We start from the raw sequence: 21,791 nt of genomic DNA, 5'->3' as shown, positions 1-21,791 counted from the left end.
TTTATATTTTTAATATTTTATTTCTATATATAAAAAATTTATAAAATTTTTATAAAATATAAAATAAAAAAAAATTTTTTTAGACGAATTCTTTACTCATCTCTGACGCATTTTAATTACCATCATCCGTTCGTCATTTGAGTTTGGTTCTCCATCTGGCCGCAATATTTCTGAGAGGGCGTGAGAAAAGTAATATGGCTGCTTACATTGATTACGCTATGTCAATACTGTCAATGTTGACGCTATAGGTTAATTTAATATATTAGATTTATACATTAGTATATATAATATGTTAACATTAGTGCACAAATAATTAAATACGTTTTATACTTGTGCATAACTTTTATATTCGAAATTACTTTTTTGAAAGCTCTGAGCGTCTAAAAAATATTCTATATTTGTATTTAACCTACCTTTTATGCCGGTTTTATTGTAAATTACATCGCAATTAGCAGAATTCTTTATATGTATATATACTTATACATTATATATATGTTTTATATATCTATATGTATTTTTTAAATAATTATTAAATATATAATTTATATTAAACTCTACGAAATTTATATTATTTATTTATATTTATTAATACTATTGCAGGTTGCATTAATTTCATACAGTGTCATTGACTTATTTTTACATTTATGACTAGTAAAGAAATAATACTTGTTAATGGTGCCATGGAGAAAAAAGAAAATGTTGAAAAAAATGATGAGGAGGAAATAGCAAAGAATGCTGTCTTGGTACCCAGTGCTTCGCTACCAGCTGATACAGCTACAGTAAAAGGTCTTTATTTTTGTATATCTCTTTCCAGTAATAGTTATTATTACTATTATTCATTATTTACACATTCATATATTATTATAATAAATGATGACATTAATAAAATTTTATGCATGTCATATATAGGCTATGATTTTAATAAAGGACTCGACTATCATGAGTTATTTAAAACCATGATACATTGCGGATTCCAAGCTACAAATTTTGCACTAGCGATTGAAGAAGTGAATAGAATGCTGCATCGGAGAAGTGTACCTCTTGCGGAGGATCAGATCGACCAGATGGAAGAGGATGAATTCATTAAAAGAAAATCTCAGTGTACGATATTTCTGGGCTATACGTCAAATATGGTATCTAGTGGCATTAGAGAAATTATAAGATTTCTCGTGCAACATAAATTGGTAGGTCGTGCATTCAAGATTTATGCTTCTTATTCCAATGTCCTGTGTACTTTATGATTTTGAACAGTATGTTTGTAGGTAGATTGTCTCGTTACTACAGCAGGTGGAGTGGAAGAGGATTTTATAAAATGTTTAGCGCCCACATATATTGGCAGCTTTTATTTGGACGATAGGCAGCTTCGAGAGAAAGGACTTAACAGAACTGGAAATTTATTAGTACCAAATGACAATTATTGTCTATTTGAGGATTGGGCAATGCCGAAGTTGGATGCAATGCTGGCTGAGCAGAAGGAGAAGGTGTACAAAATACATTATATTCATATAAAAAGGTATAGATGTAGCAAAATGTGTGCTTTTATTTTTACCAAGTTGTATTTTTTTAGGGCACTTCATGGACGCCATCCAAGATGATAGCAAAACTTGGCGAGGAGATCAACCATGAAGATTCTATTTATTACTGGGCTGCGAGAAATAAAATTCCAGTGTTTTGTCCGGCTTTAACTGATGGAAGCCTCGGCGATATGATGTTTTTTCACACGTTAAAAAATCCAGGACTCGTACTCGATATAATTGCAGGTTGGGATGTGTAATAATATACTTATATATATATATATATATATATATATATATATATATATTTATTTATTTATTATATATTAAATCTATATTTGTTTATGTAATTTTTATATACAATTTATTATATATATGTATACATTTATTATATTATAAATATATATTTTATTAAATATATATTTATTTATATAATATTTATATACAATTATGTATATATTTATTATATATATTTATTTAGAAATGTATATTTAAATATATATAACTATATATAAAAATATGTTTATTTAAATATGTATTTATTTAGAAATGTACAAGCAAATGAATATTTCTAATTTTCCACAGATGTCAAGAGATTAAACAGAATAGCTATGAAAGCGGTGAACAGTGGCATGATAATTGTTGGAGGTGGTGTAATAAAGCATCACATCTGTAATGCTAATCTTATGGTGAGACGACTCTTTTTGACTCGTTACTTAGGCGCATATATGATAATAATTTTCTTTTACAGAGAAACGGTGCGGATTATGCCGTTTTCATCAACACTTCTTCGGAATTTGACGGTAGCGACAGCGGTGCTCGACCCGAGGAGGCGATTTCATGGGGAAAAATTCGAAAAAATGCCACTCCGGTCAAGGTAACAGAATTAATTCATTGGCAATAATTTTTCAAATTGAATAAGAGCAATAATCAATCAAGTTGCCGAATAATGGCTTCTGTTTCAGGTGTGTGCTGATGCTACTTTGGTATTTCCGCTGTTAGTGGGAGAAACTTTCGGAAGATATTATCATTGTTCGAAGGACAATATCAGTAAAGACAGTGCTGCATGTAAATCAACTGCATAAAACATAATAAAGAGATTTATAACAAAATTGTATTATAAAATATGGTAATAATTCAATCGACTAACTCTGGCAAATAAGTGATTTTATTGAATATTCACAACGCTTCGGCCGTGAGTTTCGGCCCTTATCAAGTGCTATAATATAATATTAACAATTATAAAATTGTATTATACATATAATGTATATAATTTATGTTATATAATGTTTTAAAAATCACAATCGCGAGAAATAAATTATTTTTAGATATTTTTTAGATATTTATATATCTAAGAGTAACATAATCATCTATATTCACTTATATATATATTCTATAAATTATATACAAGAGAAAAGTTAGCAATAAAATATACTATTTAATTATCTGTTTGCTTATATTGTGACTTGTATATATAGTATATATAAATGTGGAATATATTTTTATTTATTATATTTATATAATCTAAGTAGAAACTGACGTCATTAAATATGTCAAATAACGTCAAATAATGTCAAAATAACGTCATTCGATATCAAAATGATGTTGGTTTGCTACTTAAAAAATTATAATATATACATATAATATTTATTATATATAGTTTAGAATTAATTATTATATAATATTTATTATATAAATTATATAATATATTTACAATTTTTTTTGTTGCATTGATGAAACAATCAATTTTAATAATTTGTTTCATACATTTGTTATATAAAACAAATTGGAAATGTACATAAATGTTTTGCCAAAAATCTTAGAAACTAGAAATTTAATTAAAAAAAAAAAAATGAAATCTTACTGTCGAAAATAAAGTGACCCGGTCGTGCGCGCATTTCGTTCCGCTTAAAGGGATCCTGTTCGGGATCGAAAATTCGCGTTCCTCATCCGGTGTTCGATTTCGGGGAACGCGACGAGGCCTGCGCCTGCGCAATGTTGCCGTGGATGCGCAGCAGGTGTCTGCGGCGCAGGTTCGCCAGGCGTGAGGGGTGGCCGCGATAGTTTAGGGGATGGTAGCGCCACTCTCGTCAGTTGTTACCCGTAAGCCCGCGTTCGCGGACGACGGGCGTGTTTTAAGATCGTTAATCCTCCCCCGTCGTAAAAGAAATTCGCGACGGTCTCGAAATACTCCCTCGAAAAAAAACAATAAAATAAAAAAAGGTTCGCGCAGTTTTCCCGCGCGCGCGCGCGCGTGAAAACCGATTTGACAGTTCGTCGGCTGTCATCGTTGTCAACCCTCCCCCTCCCTCCCTCGACCTCCCTCGCGGGCTGTCGCATATATCTCGAAGCGGTGGTTGGTGTTGGTGGTGGTGGTGCTCGTCGTCATCATCGGCATGAACGATGATGGACGTGGAGGAGACCAACACGGCGTCCACAGCGAGTTCCTCGCCGAGACCCTCCAGCCCTGCCGCGGATTCCACTTTCATCAGGTAAGGGAGAAGGCTCCACCTCGAGGATACCCAAACGCGAAAATTCCAAAGTCCCGGATTCCAATGTGTCATTTTGCTCCAATACGCGAAAATGTATCCCTATATGTTATTTTTGACAATAATTCGCAGCAAACTCCACTCTGTATAATTATCGGATTAATGTATATACACGGGGTGTAATTATTATACATATAATTATGTGTAATTATTATACGTTAAATACGTATAGTTATTATAGGTTCCTAATAGCACAACATTGTCAGAGGATATTCAGAGGATATCCAGATGATATTCCAACATCCCCAGGATGTTCTTTGAACGTCTTCGGGATAGGTGTGCTGTTAGGGATGTAGATTGTTTAATTTATTTTTTCTCTGATACGCGAGTATCCCTATATATCATTTTTGACAATAATTCGCAGCAAACTTCACGCTGTATTATCGGATTAATAAAATTGAACTCGGATTTACGGAATTTATATATGTACATACACGGGGTGTAATTATTATACGTAATTATATGTATTTAATTATTATAGATGTAGATTGTTTAATTTGTTGCTAGTTTCTTAGTGAATTATTTGTTCAATGCTGTCATTTAACCTATTTTCTTGATTTTGAATATTCAGGGGATGAAGTAGACAACTTCATGAATGTAATAATATGTAGATGGACAGTATATACATCGAAAATTATAATAGAAAATTATAAATTATATATAAAAAAAAACCAATTTAATTTGTGTCTATTATATAAATAGATAGTATTTTTAATTTATCATATACTTGGCTTTAGTTTTGTCTCATATCTATTTTTACTTTTTATTCTTATATTTTTAAACTTTTTGTTGCATTGCAGAGTTGGGATTTGGGATATTTTTTTTATATCTCATATATATATATATATATATATATATATATATATAAGGACATAAATAGGATATTATATGTACGTTTTGTGAATGAAATCTTACAATATTAATTCTTTTATGATACTCGACTGAATAATAGTACAAGTGTTTTAAATTTAAAACTTTTTATCGTTCCATTTTTATTTCTTTTCTACTAAAATCTATTATCCCTTTAATTAAGACAAGCCTGTCTCTCAGACACGGGTTTTCAGGACAGACAGCGTACGTGTTTCTCTACAAGTCCAAGTTAGTTAGACCAATTTGCTCGACTTTTTTTATTGACGATATACACTTCGACAGTAGTGTGACGTACACACGGCCTTCAGGAACAACTTAGTGTGTGACGTGAGCGATATTATATGGTTAGGCGGCGAGCCTCTGTATATAAGGTCTTATACAGATGGATCCGCGTATACATGTACTTCAGAGGATCGGGGTATACACGCACGGGCGCCGATTAATAATGCATACATTAAGTGCACCGCTCCACTCGCTCTCTAGCGTCCAGAGAGAAAGAGAGAGAGTCCGCTCCACCATTCTGTTGATTTAAAAATGCAAGTAGCGGAGCACAACGAGCTCTATCCGAGGCGCGCCGCCGTCAATATAACTCGATTTCTCTCGAGATATATCTCGAACCGTCTTCCTTTTCACGACAAGAATTGGAGAGTTGCTCCAGAATTTATGCATACATATATACATATGTATGTTAACCAGATGATTATCTATTATCGGTATTCTATTTTTATATCTGAACAAGTGTTGTGCTTAGATGATTTTAAAATTAGCTATATAGATAAAGATGAGATAAAAATATCTAGATAAAAGATACAATTATATGGAGATTCATCTAGATAACTCTTCTAGATATAATATTATTTTTGAGACTGCTTATGTAAACACAGTTATAAAAAAATGGAAATTATAAAAGGGATATAAAAATATATTTATATTTTTATTTTGTAAGTTTCTATTGCTTACTGTTTAAGTTCTGCTACTTAATAATATTAATATTTAAGTATTTTTATGTGCTATGACTCTAAACCAAATTATCTGGACATTATTCTAGATAATTTAATAAAGATAATAACACATTTAATAACACTTTTTTCATCTAAGATATAGATAATACATATTTTCATTATCTATATAAAGATAAGATGACGCCAAAACTTCATCTAGATTATCATCTATATAATTTTATTTAGATAACAACAAACACTGCATATAAATATATATGTTGGAATTTAGAATATATATACATGTAAGATTATATTGCCTTTAATTTTCTCGCTTTTAAGATTTATGTCTGGTATAATATATATAATAATTCCAATATATTTTATATATTTAGAATATCCAATATATATTATACGTATATATTTATAGAAAGATAAAAAAGTATATGTTTTAATTTGTAACAAGTTTTTTTTTTAAATCAATTGTGTATTTTCTTTATACCAATTTATTTGTTTCATTATTCTGCCCATAAAAGTATTATAATGTAAAATTACCGAAAATTGAATGTTTTATATTTTGTATTTTATGTCAAAATACTCCAAATTTCAAGTATTATAATTCGAGAAGCATTGATCAAATATTTTGAAAAATTCTCAAAATAAAAACAATAATATGCATTGAAAAATAGGGGTTTCCATTTAAAAATTTGAAAGTGTACTTCATGTGACCTTCAAACGACTATCCAAGGTCAAACCAATGATATCATCTTATGTCTCCCTCAAAGTTAATAAACTTTTTTGGTATGAAACACTTTTCCGTATTCTTCATATTTTTTTCAGATATTTGCCTGATGAGTCATTTAAAATGGGACATCTTGTATATGTACATGTGAAAAATAGACGTAAATCTTAAAATTGAGAAAATTAAATTCAGATCAAGTTTCAGATTTCTCGTGTGAATTGGATTATTTATGTTTCGTTTTATTGGAGATAATGTAAATTCGGAGCTCGAAATCTGATATGTAAAAATGATTTGTGACAAGTCGGAAATTGAATTTACAAAAAATTAATTAAATTATCGTGCACAAATTGACTTTGACCGAAATTATAGTGTCTCTCAATTCTCGCATTTTCAATTTACGATACTTTTTTGAATGAGATAGGCGAAAGGACTACGCGCATTTGTTTTACTAAGATCATGTGAGAAAGAGTGCGGCTCAATTTTTTCCCTTTTTCCCACTACCTTTACGTGAGTTAAATGATGGCTTAAATAAAAGACTTTTATGAGCAATAGATTAACCTTAAAAAATATATCAAAGCGAGTAAACGGTTCAGAGAAATAAGTGATTCAATAAGCTATTAGCAACAAATGGTGACACTTAAAATTAGAATAAAACAAATAAAAAAAACTAAATAAATAAAATAAATAAAAAAATAAATAAAAAAAAAATATAAATTTGAACAAACATGTGTTCAAATAATTTTTATATTTCTAATTTTTTTTCTTTTGTTTAATTTGTTCTAATGAATTTTTATTTACATATTTTAATAAAAATTTCAATGTTACTTTTGTTCGATTTGTAGTAATTTTAAGTGCCATTTGCTGATAATGAATTTTTTTATTTCTTTGCTTGTCTCAACATAATAATAATATTTATCTTCCCTTAATTAATATTTCTCTTCTCTTAAATCATAAATAAGCCATCATTTAGTTAAATTGGAGGTGTTGAAAACAGAGAAAGTTTTTCTATGGAAATTTGTCTGTATTCTTTTTCAGTTGCATTTTACTCGGATTTCTATTGTTGGTTAATAAATATCATTATTATGTTGCTATTCTGATTGTAAGTATAATTATGTAATTAATTGAGCGCAAATTGAGCTAATTTCTTTTTATAATATATCTGCTTAATAAATATGTGAATAAAACGGCTGAGACTATATATTAAATCAATGGGTATCGAATAATCAATATTAATTAATTCAATGTGAACGGTGGTGCGGAATGGGCGGGCTCATTGTGTAATTACGCGTATACGTACACATATATGTATACATATGTATGTCTCTCAAGAGATATCTTGTCCGTCTGTAAATTAGTAAAATCGTTTATTGCAACTTTTCGATTTTTAGTGTGATGTATTATATATTAACAATAAAGGAATGAAAATTATAATCTCGTTAATAATTAAATATTTTATAAGTAATAATTATAATTAATACACAATTAATAATTATGTTTTATTAATTATTTTTAATTTTTTTCGAAATATTCATTTATTAAAACTACATATTTATTTGTTAAAATTTTTTATATTTCACATATTTTTATATATTTTTATATATTTTTTATTTTATATATTTTTATATATTTATACATATATTTCTTATATTTTATATATTTATATATATTTTTATATTTTGATCTTCCTTCACTTATCGATCGCGTATAAAACATATTGCCGCTAGGTCGAGGATAGGTGAAATTATGCTGCCAGGACGAATAAAATCCGGCGCGTGCGATTGGACACCTTTAGACACGGATATTTTCGGATGACCCACTTCGTTCTATCCGTCCAAAAGCGATAATTATCGACGATACTAGGAATAGCGGCAACACGAATGACACGACACGGACGGTGTCCGCCATTCTTTCGCGTACGAGATCGTTTATGGTATATCGAATAACATTAAATATCGAATGTTTGTATATCACGAAATGCTATTGAAATGCTATATATTAAAATTATACATAATAGGAGATACATAGAAATATACAATTATTCATATATTTTATATTATATATTTATTATATATTTTATAATTATACATATAATATATATATAATATATTATAAATGTTATATATAATATAATCAAAATGAAAAATAATATTCAGATGAACAATACTGAATTTGTAATTTAAAAATTAATATTGGAATTTTTTGACAGGCTCTTTTAATCAAATTAAATCGTGGAGTCATATAATTGAAAAACTAAAACTTGTCATATTTGAAATTTGAGAAATAGCTATCTTGTACTTCTAATTATTATTTTAATTTAATTGCAGGATAATTAAATCGAGCGATCACTCTGATTCGGATTTTATATATTCTGCATAAAATATTCTTCAATGCACATTTTTTTTCAGAAATACGAAAAAAAGCTAGGAATAAAGTGTCTTTAGTGAAGTGCCCCCTTGTAGCAAAATATATAAACGGAATAGAATGTAATTTAGACTATTCTTTCTTAAATAAATCGCATTAACCATTTTACGCAGAGGAATAAATAAATAAATTTTCGCACGTTAATACCGTAATCAATTATAGATGTCATCAGTGCGCGCGGGCAAGAAATGGAGATGCACATTTAGCATCATGAATTTTTCCGTTCCTCTATCCCACACGCGGATTCGCCTTCATTAATCTTTCCTAAAGTCGAATCCGTGGCAATCGAAGTGAAAACTGGGTCAACCTTTTATTGCATCGTCTCCAGGACTCGTCCTAGAGCCGAGTATCGAGCGCGTCATAATGGCGGACAGTGCCGCTTCCTGCTTGTCCTTCCTGAAGGATTCTGCGGACGAACTTGAACTACTTTTGGCTAATTTTATCTCTCGCCGCAGCTTTTTTCACCAAATGCATAATAAATGTTTCCATTTCCAGCGTGAAGAGAGAGCCGAGCACGGACGAGCCCAGCAGCCCCCTGGAAGCCACCAGTCCTGGTTCCATCCTCCGCAACAACAACGGTGAGTCCTTAAAAATAATTACACACGACGTCCATGGAACGTTCGATGTCGTATAGTCTATTTTCTTTAAAAAAAAATGAAGATAGGAATAAAGTGTTTTCAGTAAAGTGTCCTTGTTGCAAAATATATAAATGGAACAGCGTGTAATTTAGGCAGTGTTGTGCTTAGATGATTTTAAACTTATCTAGATAAAGGTATGAGATAAAAATACGTAAATTCACGTCTTAGATAAGATGATCTTGTTTTTAATTGCTTTAGATAAAAAATAAAATTATATGGCGGTTTGTCTAGATAATAATTTTTAAGACTGCTTATGTAAACACAGTTACAAAAAAATGTAAATTATAAAAGAGATATAAAAATATGTGTTCATCTATTTATTTATAAATTTTTATCGCTTATTAAGTTCTACTATTTAAGTATTTTTATGTGCTATTCTAAACCAAAAATATCTGAAAATTATTCTAGATAATTTAGTAAAGATAATTTTTTTTTTATCTAAGATGCAGAATACATATTTTTATTATTTATATAAAAATAAGATGACACCAAAGTTTCATCTAGATAATTTTATTTAGATAATAGTAAACACTGCGTCCATGGAACGTTCGATGCCATAGTCTATTATCTTAAAAAAAAGCTAGGAATAAAGTGTCTTTAGTGAAGTGCCCCCATGTAGCAAAATATATAAACGGAATAGAATGTAATTTAGACTATTCTTTCTTAAATAAATCGCATTAATTATATTTTTGCATCTATTCATGGCGCTTTTCTCTTTTTCTTTCTTTTTTCCCTTCTTTCAAATTGTCGAAATGCAATTCTTGTTTGAAGGTTAAGATTTTGAAGAATTGTATCAAAATGAAAGAAAATAGAAACCTCAATTTCATGAATTTTTTATTAATACAGCATGGAAAAAATTTATTGAATTCGAATAAATATTCATTTTAATACTATTTAATAAATCATTTATTTGAAACTAATGATATTGATTCAATGTGTAAAATGTGTAAAATATTTATTTCGTTCAAGAAAATTCATTCCAAAATATTTGTTTTAAATACACGATTTATTAGGCAATATTGAAATAAATATTAATTAATTTAATAATTCTTTTTAGTTATTATTACACAAGTTATAGAAAATTATTGAGAGTTATGCAAAACTTTAATTGCAAGTTTTTGAAAACAAATTTTTATAAAATGGGTTTATTGTTGAGTTTCCTATACTATCTAATTTTATATAACTTGTTTGAGAATTTTATTGGTTTTCTGGAGAAGAGTAATAGAGATGCAAAATTTCTTTTGATCGGTGCATCCAAGACAAACCGGTTCTTTTCGTATGCAACTGCAAAGTGAAAGACTCGCGTTAATCCATTGTTAGTCAAATTCTGCTAACGTTGCATACATATGTACATCATCGACTTCATCTAAAAGATCCTGCGAAACCTGATTTAAAATAATCTCTTCCTTTCTCTCTCTACTTTCTGGGTCCAAGTTCATCTTATTTTTATTCTACATTTTGAATGCACTTATATTGATTATTATTTGTAAAAGCAGAGATAAAAGATTCTCACACTCACAGAATTGTCGTATAAAATTGAGAGAAAACTCAAATTTTAACGAAGACATATTATATATTAAAGTTAGGAATTTGAAAAAAAAGATAAATACATAACACCTCGTTTTTTCACGTAATTTCCGGATTAATAGAAAGATTCACTCTAAACTTACTTAGCTAAGCGTAATGTTGAAAGTTGCAAAGTTGCGAGACAAGTGACGGCGATTCTCGCGACATTTTCAAGAGAAAAAGTTTACCGAGATGAAAAAGATTATCTCAAGGATCCATCATTATATAGGAGATTTTCATGGATTTGTAATCATACATATGGGAGATATGTATGAGAACTTTCTCGCGATAATAGGATAGAAAACAGAAATACATATATATATATATATATATATATATATATATATATATATTTCATTATATATATTATTATATACTATTATATATTATTATATATGTAATATTATAATATATAATAGTAAATATTATATTCTTATATATATATACATATAAATAATATATTATATTAATTATATTATATATTAATATTATATTATATATATCTATATTATAATATTATATATAATCCTATATATACCCTATTATTACATATATAATTTAATCTATAGCATTATATTATTATATATGTAATACTTATACACTTCTCTACTCTCTCACTCCTTCTCCTGTTCTTCTCCTCCTCTCCTCTCTTCTTCTCGTCTTCCCTCTCGCCTCCTCTCCCTCTCTCTCTTCTTCTCTTCTTCTCTCTGCCCTCTTCTCCTTCTCCTCTTCCCTCTCTCTCCTCCTCCTCCTCCTCTCTCTTCTCTTCTTCTCTCTGTCCTCTTCTCTCTGCTCCTCTCTGTCCTTCCTCTTCTTCTTCTCCTTCTCTCTCCTCTCCCCTCCTCTTCTCCCTCTCCTTCCTCTCCTCCTCTCTCTCCCTCCCCCTCCTCTCCGTCCTCTCCTCCTCCCTCTCCCTCCTCCCCCATCCCCACTCTCACATCTACCATATAATATACACGGAGAGAGAGGGATAGTAGAGGGAGGGAGAGAGAATGAGCACCCCTGCCGAGCACGATGGGATGAGGTTCCAGCTGTAGCTGGCGTTGGATCGATTCAAAAGCGGCAGTAAAGCGCCCCACCCTATTATGTGTTTTCTTCAGACCCTCTACCTCTCGTATTCCAACCTCCTGCTTTGCTTCTCGTCGCGCAAATCCAACCCGCCGCCCCTACCTGTGTTACAACTCCCTTATTCTCTCTTTCTTTCTCTGCGCGCACCCGCATCTTTCTTATTCCTTCTCAACCCCCGATCCCCCATTGCGCTGGAACTGGAAGATCTCCACAACTCGGAAGTTTTTTTCGCGCCCTCCGCTTTAATTGAAAGTGACTCTTGTTTTTCTCTCACCTTCCTTCTTCCTTTTACCCATTTCTTCTTCATTGTCTCTCCTCCCTTCGTGAGCTAAGAATCCGTGAAACGAAGTGCATCTTCAAGACCGAGATTGGCCTCTTTGGTCACTGGTGATCGGTAGACGCCCTTAATGGCTAATTGGTTGCTTGGAGGAGAATTTCTGGAGTTCCGGAGAAATTCTCCAGTTGATGACCAATTAATCGTGTTGGACCTCGATGTCCTATCCATTGACCGAAGGGTCAATATGTCTTCATTGGCATTTACGGTGTACCTAGTGTACCGGAAGCTACTAGGGGACTTTCTATATTATATTTTTATGTATTTAATATTTATTTGTTACGTCCATTCCCTCTTTTCTCTCTCTCCTTTTATATTATATTATATCTTATATTTATGATTATTTTTTTTCGAACCGATATATTTTGCTCGTCTACATCAATTTTAGGGGGGTAAAAGGAAGAGGAATTTAAATTTCAATTTAGAGATTATTCCTCGTCTTAGCGAATTGCTAAGTATTATATTTGGCTTTTCACAGCGATACATTCTCTATCCTTGTTATTTACGATAAAAACGTTCTAGCTATATTATTATTTTTTTTTTATTATGTATATTTATTATATTATTCATATTTATTATATATTATTTATATTTATTATTTATATTATTTATATATATTATTATATTAATTACATGTAATATTATTTTATATTATATATATAAAAATAAAAATAATAATACATATATATTAATATAATAATATATAATAATAATTGTGCGTCTCAGCGTAGAGTATTTTAGAAATATAAAATTATGTGTAATAAAAACAATATAATAAATACATTAATAATAAATATAAATAATAATAATAAATAAATAAATAATATGTAAAATAAGTACATTAAAATAATTTGTCAACTCATGCATTTTTTAATAAGTAATGAAAAGATAAAAGTTTAATTGTTTCATTTTATCAAGAATAAATCTCTAAAGTGTAAAGATATATTTACTTAGAATATATGTCATTCTCTACTTAACTAGTGCAAGTATGTTAAGTACATCACAGAGCGCATTTTTCAGCAATGAGAAAGTTAAGGACGCATTTATGTTATAAGAATATCTCTACGTAGGTCGCGGAGATGACGATATATTATTATCACATTGCATAAGAGAGCCAGCAACTCTATAATTATGTTTATAAACTTATAACAGTATAGTCGTTGAATGAGGAGGCGTTAAACTGTCCTACCATGTGATCGAGAGCGGTTCTGCAAGTGTTATGATGTTTCTTGTCGCGCATTAATTGAAAAATCGATGTGTCGGAAATTAATCGATGACCACAGCTATTCTCATCGATTCTGCATTTCTCGATATATATTTGCCACGCATAATATTTTTTTCGCTTCCGGAGAATTCTCGTGATTATATATAATTAATTGCGTAAACTTGTCTCGTACGCCATTAACACGTCTTTTCGCGTCTTGATTACATCGAGCTGATTCAATACTGGTTATATCATCGTAACTTTCACTTTCAATACAGATCAGTTGGAAGTGAAATATACGCATGTAAAAGAACCCGCGCCAACGAAACAGAGTGAATTGAACTAAAAATCGGCAATTACTTCTATCGAAGTGATTGTGTAATGCTTTTATTAACTGTAATATTTGATATATTTTGCGTTTTGTTAATTGTTGAACAAATTTTATTTTTCCACGAATTTCTTAAAAAGTTATTACTATGTTGTTTCGTTCGTATTTTATTGATTCTTATATTGAGTATTTTTGTCCATAAATAGAAAATAGATGAAAATCTTATACAATAAAGTTTTTCATAAAATCGAGCGATTTATTAACTTGCTTTAGTAATGGCAAATTTTTCTTTTTAATTATTTATATGTATTTATTTATATATAATTATTTATAATTGTATTTAATTTTTTCAATCAATCCAATCAAGAAAGAGAAAAGAGGAAGCGAACAAAGAAAAAGAAAAAACGAAGTAAAGAGAGAGCTTATATACAGGGTGAGTCATTTTAACGTCTTATCCTAAATATCTTTTTTTCTATACCTATATTTTATAAAAAAAAATTTCGCACAAAAATTATTTGACTTTTAGACAGCGATATCAATTTGTCTACAGATAATGCTACTTTCCAGAAATTTATTAATTATTTATCATTTATTTTTAATCGATTATTTTTTTAAAACAAAAGTTATAGATTATTGTTTCGTCGAGATAAATTCAATTATATGTAATAATTAAAGGTTTTCTTGATTTTTCCATGAGTTACACAATTTTTTTTAATTTTGAAATATTCCGCAAACATGTTCGAGCGATACTTTCTGTTTAAATTAAATTTTATTTTGCGTTTTTCGGTCGTGATATTCAGTGGTTATTGCATAATAGTATTAAAGCACTTTAATGAGATCAAAATGAACCCACCGCGAGAGATATAATCAAAGTGATGGGGTTGTGTGGAAATAATTTCAGAGCTCTTGAAAGGAAATATGCTCGTGTGTATGTATGTATCTAGAAAAATACTTCTAAAAAAACATCTGTTTTATAAGACATGTTTACGGAGCACTAATATTTCAAAATTAAAAAATTCTTTAACTTATGGAAAATTAAGAAAACTCTTAACTAGATTTACATTTGGATTTGTCTCGATGAAATTTATAACTTTTGTTAAAAAGACTATTGCTATTTAAAAAATGATGATTAGTAAATTTTTTGAAAGTGGCATCATCTGTAAATAAATTGATATTTGTGCTATCTAGTATTGTTCTTAAAGTCAAACAACCTTTTATGTGAAACATTACACTAGTTTACAGTTTATTGTAAACCAGACCAAGTGTTTCTTATGAATTTTTGGGTGTTGAAAACGATAGCGTAAACGAAATTTTATTAACATGTCAGATTTCCAAAATAATTGAAATTTAACGTGTAAAAAAACTGTTTTTTTTGCGATATTTAAGACTTTTTTTTGTAAAAAAATTGTTATCTAGAAAGTCTGATCAAATATCATTGTGTATCAAACGTGTGCGTGTTTGTTCATTCCCTATAAAATGCATTTTTTTTCTATTTTAACATGTTATTTTTTAGTCATGTTTAGTTTTTAATTATGTTATGAAAAATTAAAACTGACTTGTGAGAACTACTTTTTATATGAAGATGCTTCTGAGGAAAAAAGGTTTTTGAAAAATTGTCAAAATAATTATTTTTTCAAAATTTATTTTATTACTATTTGCTTTTCTTTAAATCATATAATTTTTATCTGGAACATTTTTCCGAAAATGAATTTGTTTCGAAATACTCAAGATGGGTAATTAAAATGAAACACCCTATATGTAAATATACATTTGGTGGAATTTATCACGATAAGTTACACTGTGTATGTGTATATCAATAGCCCTAAACTAGAAATTATGAGTATAGTAATTATATGACTTTATCATTATAGACAGAATATTTGTTATCAAAACTCTACATTTAAATCCTTCCAAGATAACTAAAAAGTAGCATTTCGAAATAAAAAAAATGTATTTTATTATTTTTAAATGTTTCTTATTAAATAAAAGAAAGATGATTTTGTTTTAAATATCTCTAGATAAAAGATAAAATTATACGGTGATTCATCTAGATAATTTCCAGATGATATTATTTTTAAGACCGCTAATGTAAGCATAGTTATAAAAAATATATAAATTATAAAAGGGACATATTCATATTTTTATTTGTAAGGTTTTATTGTTTATGGCTTAAGTTTTACTACTTAAGTATTTTTATGTGTTATGATTCTAAACCAAATTATCCGAATATTATTCTAGATAATTTAGTAAAGATAATACTTTTTTTTATTTAAGGTGCAGATATAGATAATACATATTTTTATTATTTATATAAATATGGGATAACGCTACAATTTTATCTAGATGATTATCTATAACTTTATTTAGATAATAGCAAACACTGATGACATCTGATTAAAATTTCCAGTTAACATTAATCTTTTTTACAAAAAAATCTCAAATATCACAAAAAAAAACATTTTTTACACATTAAACCTCAATTATTGGTGAGAAATAGCTTGCATTATCGTTTTCAGCATCTAAAAATCTATAACACCTTATCTGGTTTAAAATAAGGAAAAAAAATTTTTTTGAACTTTCTCTGCACTGTAAAAAAATTTTGTAAAATTACATTAAAAATATGTAAAATTACATAAATAATAAATGTAAAATTACACGATAAATAATGAAAAGGTAAACATTTTTATTATTTATCGTGTAATTTTACACTTATTATTTATGTAATTTTACATATTTTTATGTAATATATTACATATTTTTTTACAGTGTGATGTTATTTCTTGCAAAAGATGCGAAGAAAAAAAAAGATAATCAGAATGGGACATTAAACACTGGCCCGCTCCGTATATATTTATATTCACGAATAAACTGCAGCGGGGCAGAGCGCGCGCGAAAGCTCGATGAGGGGAAATGCAGCGCACGCGGCTCGCATAATGTAACACACAAGTGCATACACACAGAGAGGGAACGAATCGATCGTACGTATGTACGTTCGCGCTCGCGCGAATGTAACCGGTTTCCCAGGTTCATTATACTACGAAGCCGCGCATCTCCTTTCCCGACAAGTGTGCGCCGACTGTTGCGCGACGGTAGTCTCACTGCGCGAAGTTACTTATAAGCCGAGACTTCATCCCTTTTTCGTAAACGCTTCGCATCCTACCTAGCTTTCGTTCTTCATCCAGATCTTTCTCGCTCCGGATCAGGAAATGCGCACGGTCGACGAAGTCGACCGTGGAAATGTCACCTTATCATCGATTACCAGCGAGATACTAACATCTAAAGGTGGCGATTATTTTTTTTTTTTCTAATATCGAGATATTTTTCATAGTCGTTCTCCGTCGAAGGAGCCAAACTCTTGCCTGATAGTTAAGGATAGGATCGAATTCAATGTGTACTTAAAAATTGGAATTAAATCCAATAATCAAGTTTCGTTTTTTTTTTTTTTCAGAAGATTCATAAGAAATAATATTTCATATATTGTACTTGCAAAGTAATCAAATCTAGGACTTATATTCGAATTTTAGATTGAGTACCTGCAAGGCTCGAAATAGTACTTGTATGTACTATTAAGTACTATTATGTACTATTGAGTACTATTGAGTACTATTATGCACTATTATGTACTATTAAGTACTATTAAGTACTATTAAGTACTTATTAGTTTAGTACTATTTTGAGGAAAAGTACTATTAAGTATTATTATGTGTGAGTACTTAATATATAATATATAATAATAATAAGTACTCAAGTATTTATGAGTACTTTTTGATTAAGTACTCTTTCGAACTTTGCACGTACTCAACTAAAAATTTGAATAAAACTGTTCTAGATTCGAAATAAAATATTATTTCTTATAATAATAGTACTTTCAAAGCATACAAACCAAACCTACTTGTAAGATATTTAATGTTATTGCTAGTAATTTGTTGTATTTAGAGTAAGCAAACGAACTGTCCTTGTTTGTAAATAGTTAAAATTGATGAGAAAATTTTATATTGCTAAGAGAAAGACAACAGTATTATATCGTCATTTAAAAAAAAATACAAATTCCAATCACACCCTTTTTTTTATTTAGCAGAAATTTAAATTTTAAATCGATTCATAAATTACAATAGTTTCTTCTAGAAATTTGAATATGATAATTTTGGTGATGAAATAAAAGTTAAATCATTGTAATACATTTTTACAAGTTTTGCCTCAAGTTTTAAAAATATTTTAAACAGAATTTCTGATTATCAAATAGGACTATTTATTCACTATTGATGTTGTGGATTGTTTTGATTGGTCTCATCGAAATTTTTCAAAGACAATTTTTTTAATAGATATATCTTCTAAATGATAATATCCGACGCTCATTTTTTAAATAGAAGTTACTCAAATAATCAGGCGTTGTTTTAGGCAATTCAGTTTCAAGCTTCTCATTTTTTTCACAGCTCGTAAACTCTTCTCGCGCATCGTTAATCCGCCTTTTATTTCGCCGCCCTTGACACCCTCGGCGGACTTCTCCGTCGCCCCTTTCCTTCGCGAATAAAATGCGTCGATGCACGAATTTTGTTTTGATAGCGGATTCGAAGGAGAGGAAAAAGAGAGAGCGAACGTGCGCGCAAATTCGTTTGTACGTTCAGCTCTCCCAGCACTCTTCCCTCGGTCAATGAACCGCGCGTGTTGCTGGCGAACCCAGTTGGTCCACTCGCACGCCGCGTGGCCCCCACCGTTGTGCGCTTCTCGCGATTTACCCCCCACTGCCGCGCGCTTCCCGCGATTTAACCCCCACCGCCGCGTGCTTCCCGCGATTTAACCCCCACTGCAGTCGTAGTGGCGGGTACGAGCACCACAGCTCGGCAGAGATGTCAGTTCGTAGACGAAACAGCCAGTTTGCAGCTGATAGAGGGGGCACCGGTGCATTGCTAGCCTATCCCCTCCACTGGCTGTAAGTTGACTGCAATTTGCAATATTGTGTTTAGATGATTTTAAAATTAGCTAAATAAAGATGAAATGAAAATTATTTTAAATGTATCTAGATAAGAGATAAAATTATATGACAATATATCTAGATAATTATCTAGATAATATTATTTTAACATCGCTTATGTAAACACAGTTATAAAAAAATGTAAATTATAAAAGGGATATAAAAATATATATCCATATTTTTATATTGCTAACTGCTTAAGTTCTACTACTTAAATATTTTTATGTGCTACGACTCTAAACCAAATTATCTGAACATTATTCTAGATAATTTAGTAAAGATTACATTTTTTCATCTAAGATGCTGATATAGATATAACATATATTTTTATTATCTACATAAAGATAACGCCAAAATTTCATCTAGATGATTATCTATATAATTTTATTTAGATGACAACAAACACTGGCATAATCACTGACACTTCTGCAGATCGGTCGGTCCACGTTTTATCCCTACCGATCCTCCACAACACTCTACCACGGCTCACTCACCTCCGGCTTCCCTCGATCTTACTCCCTTTCTTCTCTCCCCTCATCGTTGCTGCAACGCCTTCCATCTTCAGGACTCACTTCCGACCCGTTCGTTTAATTCCTCTCCGTTCTTTTCTTTCCTCCCTCCTCCTCTAGTCCCTTCTTTATCTCGTTCACCTTCCTGATGTCCCCTTCGCTTATCCCTCATCACCACCTCCAACCACCTCCTTGCTTTCTTTCTCCCTCTCTTTACCCTTCTCAGCATCCCTTCTCCATCGCGAATCGTGCAATGTCGTAACATGTACGATGGTACGTCGGTTTTACTTACCTCACAGGTGAGCGCTCTCGGGTAAAGCGGCTGTTCCAGAGAGAGGATGAAGACGAAGATATCCTGAGGAAGGGAGGGAAAGAACGAAAGAGGGAGAGAGAAAAGAAGATTGGCGAGCGAAACGCGCGCGAGGGAATGAGAGCGAAAACCCGTGGGGAGGGATAGAATGGGAAGGAGCGCGAAGCCCGAGTACGCGCCCGAGAAGGACGGAGGACGGGAAACGTGTGACGGAGGGCCCTGTATTCCCGGCACTTGCGCGAGAACGAGCGTGCTCGACGCGTTGCACGCTCGCGGATCGCGCGCACGCACGTGATCGCGTATACGCGCACACTCTTGCGCGAAACGTTCCGTCCAACCGCTCTACAATTAGCTAACTGCCCAAAACCTTCACTATAGGATTTCTCACTTTCGTGTGTTTCTAGCTCTCTCTCTCCTTTTCATTTCTTCTTGCTAAAGAATGCTGCCTCCCGATCAGTTGCACCGTCACGTGGATTATCTTTTTGCGGACGAGAGTTAGAACGCTCGGTTTCGATTTGTGTTAGCGTCCGGGATGGTAGATAAGTGATGTTTGGTGAGATCTTGGCGCGCGAGTAGCATTTTAAAAGGCAGCGTGTCACATAGATCCGTGATAGTTTCAAGAGCAATTATATGTACACTATTGAAGTCTTTTTTTTCCTCAAATACTCTAATTGTAGACGATTCGCGATTTTTGTCCTACTCGATGGTGACTGTGTTCTCCGAGTTAGTGTGATCGCATAGTCGTGCTTCAAGATATTCGAGTGAAGTTTCGACGAAATCCGCACTAATTTTTGGCAATAAACTCGTGATTGTGGATAAGAAACTTTACCGAGAAGAAGAATTAATCGGAGTCCTTAATCTCTTTCTTCTGGATTATATTGATTGTTCTCGTATACTAGTGGCAAGTTTCCATCCGGAAGAGAATTTGGACGCGAGTGTTCAGGAATTGCTGCTCATGCAAGGTAAAATCATGGTAAATCATGGAGTGTGATAGCCATGTCACCTTTATTCAATGTGATTCGCGCACGGCTAGCGAGGAAATAATTGTCGAGGAAGTTGCAAAAGTTCATTGCGCTTTCATTCATACCTCATTGTCTTGTATAGTACGCAACCAAGCGAAGCGAATATATGCGTGTTGTTTCAAGGTGTTGATTGCGGCTGGTCGCAAAAATTATTAAATTATAGTTAAATACAGGGTTTGGCAACAATGATGAATTGAGCTATTTCAAGAACGCATTACATTCATCGAAATGAACAAAAGAGCTCATATAAACATGTCTATAAATGCGTTGTTTCTACATTAGTCATGTGTGGATCGAAACTTAAAATAATTACAGAGTGCATTATTTTATTTTCAAACAACAGTGGAAAATAATTCTCATATTTCAAAATGATTTAATCCCAAATAAAATCGTTTTACAAAAACTGTTCTGTCAAACGTCCTGGCAGGACGAAGAAGTCGATAAAAAATCATTTTGGATATATGTTTATATGAATTTTTCTACTCATTTTAATGGTAGAATACGCTTTTGAAATAGCGACCAACACTTTAGTTACATTCTGTATATATTGCATTAAATGTCTTAGAAAAACATAGCTTATTTTTTGCGCACAATTGTTTTAAATTATTTTTTTTTTAATTTTATAAATTGAGGATCTTATTGTTAGAACAATATTTAATATCCCATTTACCAAGTTTTCTCGAAAAGCAATACGTTACGAGAACTTGCAAGAAATATGATGTGCTGAAGTAAATTAGGTAAATTTAATTTCACGATGACAGCTACTAAATTAAGTTAACACTAAAAACTCTGTAAAATAAAGCTGC

General features: G+C 31.1%; 2 protein-coding genes across 3 annotated transcripts in view; both read left to right on the top strand.

Annotated features, from left to right (window-relative positions):
* The first annotated feature begins 172 nt into the window (after positions 1-172).
* On the top strand, positions 173-2,676 carry Dhps (Deoxyhypusine synthase). Of its 2 annotated transcripts, none has more exons than XM_085487958.1 (8): positions 173-248; positions 601-786; positions 910-1,188; positions 1,267-1,481; positions 1,568-1,760; positions 2,100-2,203; positions 2,266-2,391; positions 2,480-2,676. In XM_085487958.1, the coding sequence occupies exons 2-8, from the start codon at positions 645-647 to the stop codon at positions 2,597-2,599; spliced, it is 1,179 nt and encodes a 392-aa protein (XP_085344084.1). In that variant the 5' UTR covers positions 173-248; positions 601-644; the 3' UTR covers positions 2,600-2,676. The 2 variants fall into 2 exon arrangements, with proteins under 2 accessions (XP_085344084.1, XP_085344089.1); XM_085487963.1 differs by lacking the exon at positions 173-248 and adding an exon at positions 276-467.
* Positions 2,677-3,622: 946 nt separating this feature from the next.
* The window catches only part of Eip78C (Ecdysone-induced protein 78C), a 100,012-nt gene continuing 81,843 nt past the window's right edge, over positions 3,623-21,791 (top strand). Inside the window, exons 1-2 of the mRNA XM_029310022.2 lie at positions 3,623-4,006; positions 9,530-9,612. Coding sequence (XP_029165855.2) covers positions 3,918-4,006; positions 9,530-9,612 — 172 coding nt within the window. The 5' untranslated portion in view covers positions 3,623-3,917. The remainder of the gene's footprint in view (positions 4,007-9,529; positions 9,613-21,791) is intronic.

This window comes from Nylanderia fulva, unplaced genomic scaffold, assembly GCF_048542155.1.
Source record: "Nylanderia fulva isolate GAGA-0341 unplaced genomic scaffold, ASM4854215v1 Scaffold110, whole genome shotgun sequence".
Taxonomy (NCBI): Eukaryota; Metazoa; Arthropoda; class Insecta; order Hymenoptera; family Formicidae; genus Nylanderia; species Nylanderia fulva.
This window is presented reverse-complemented; position numbering and strand designations above follow the sequence as displayed.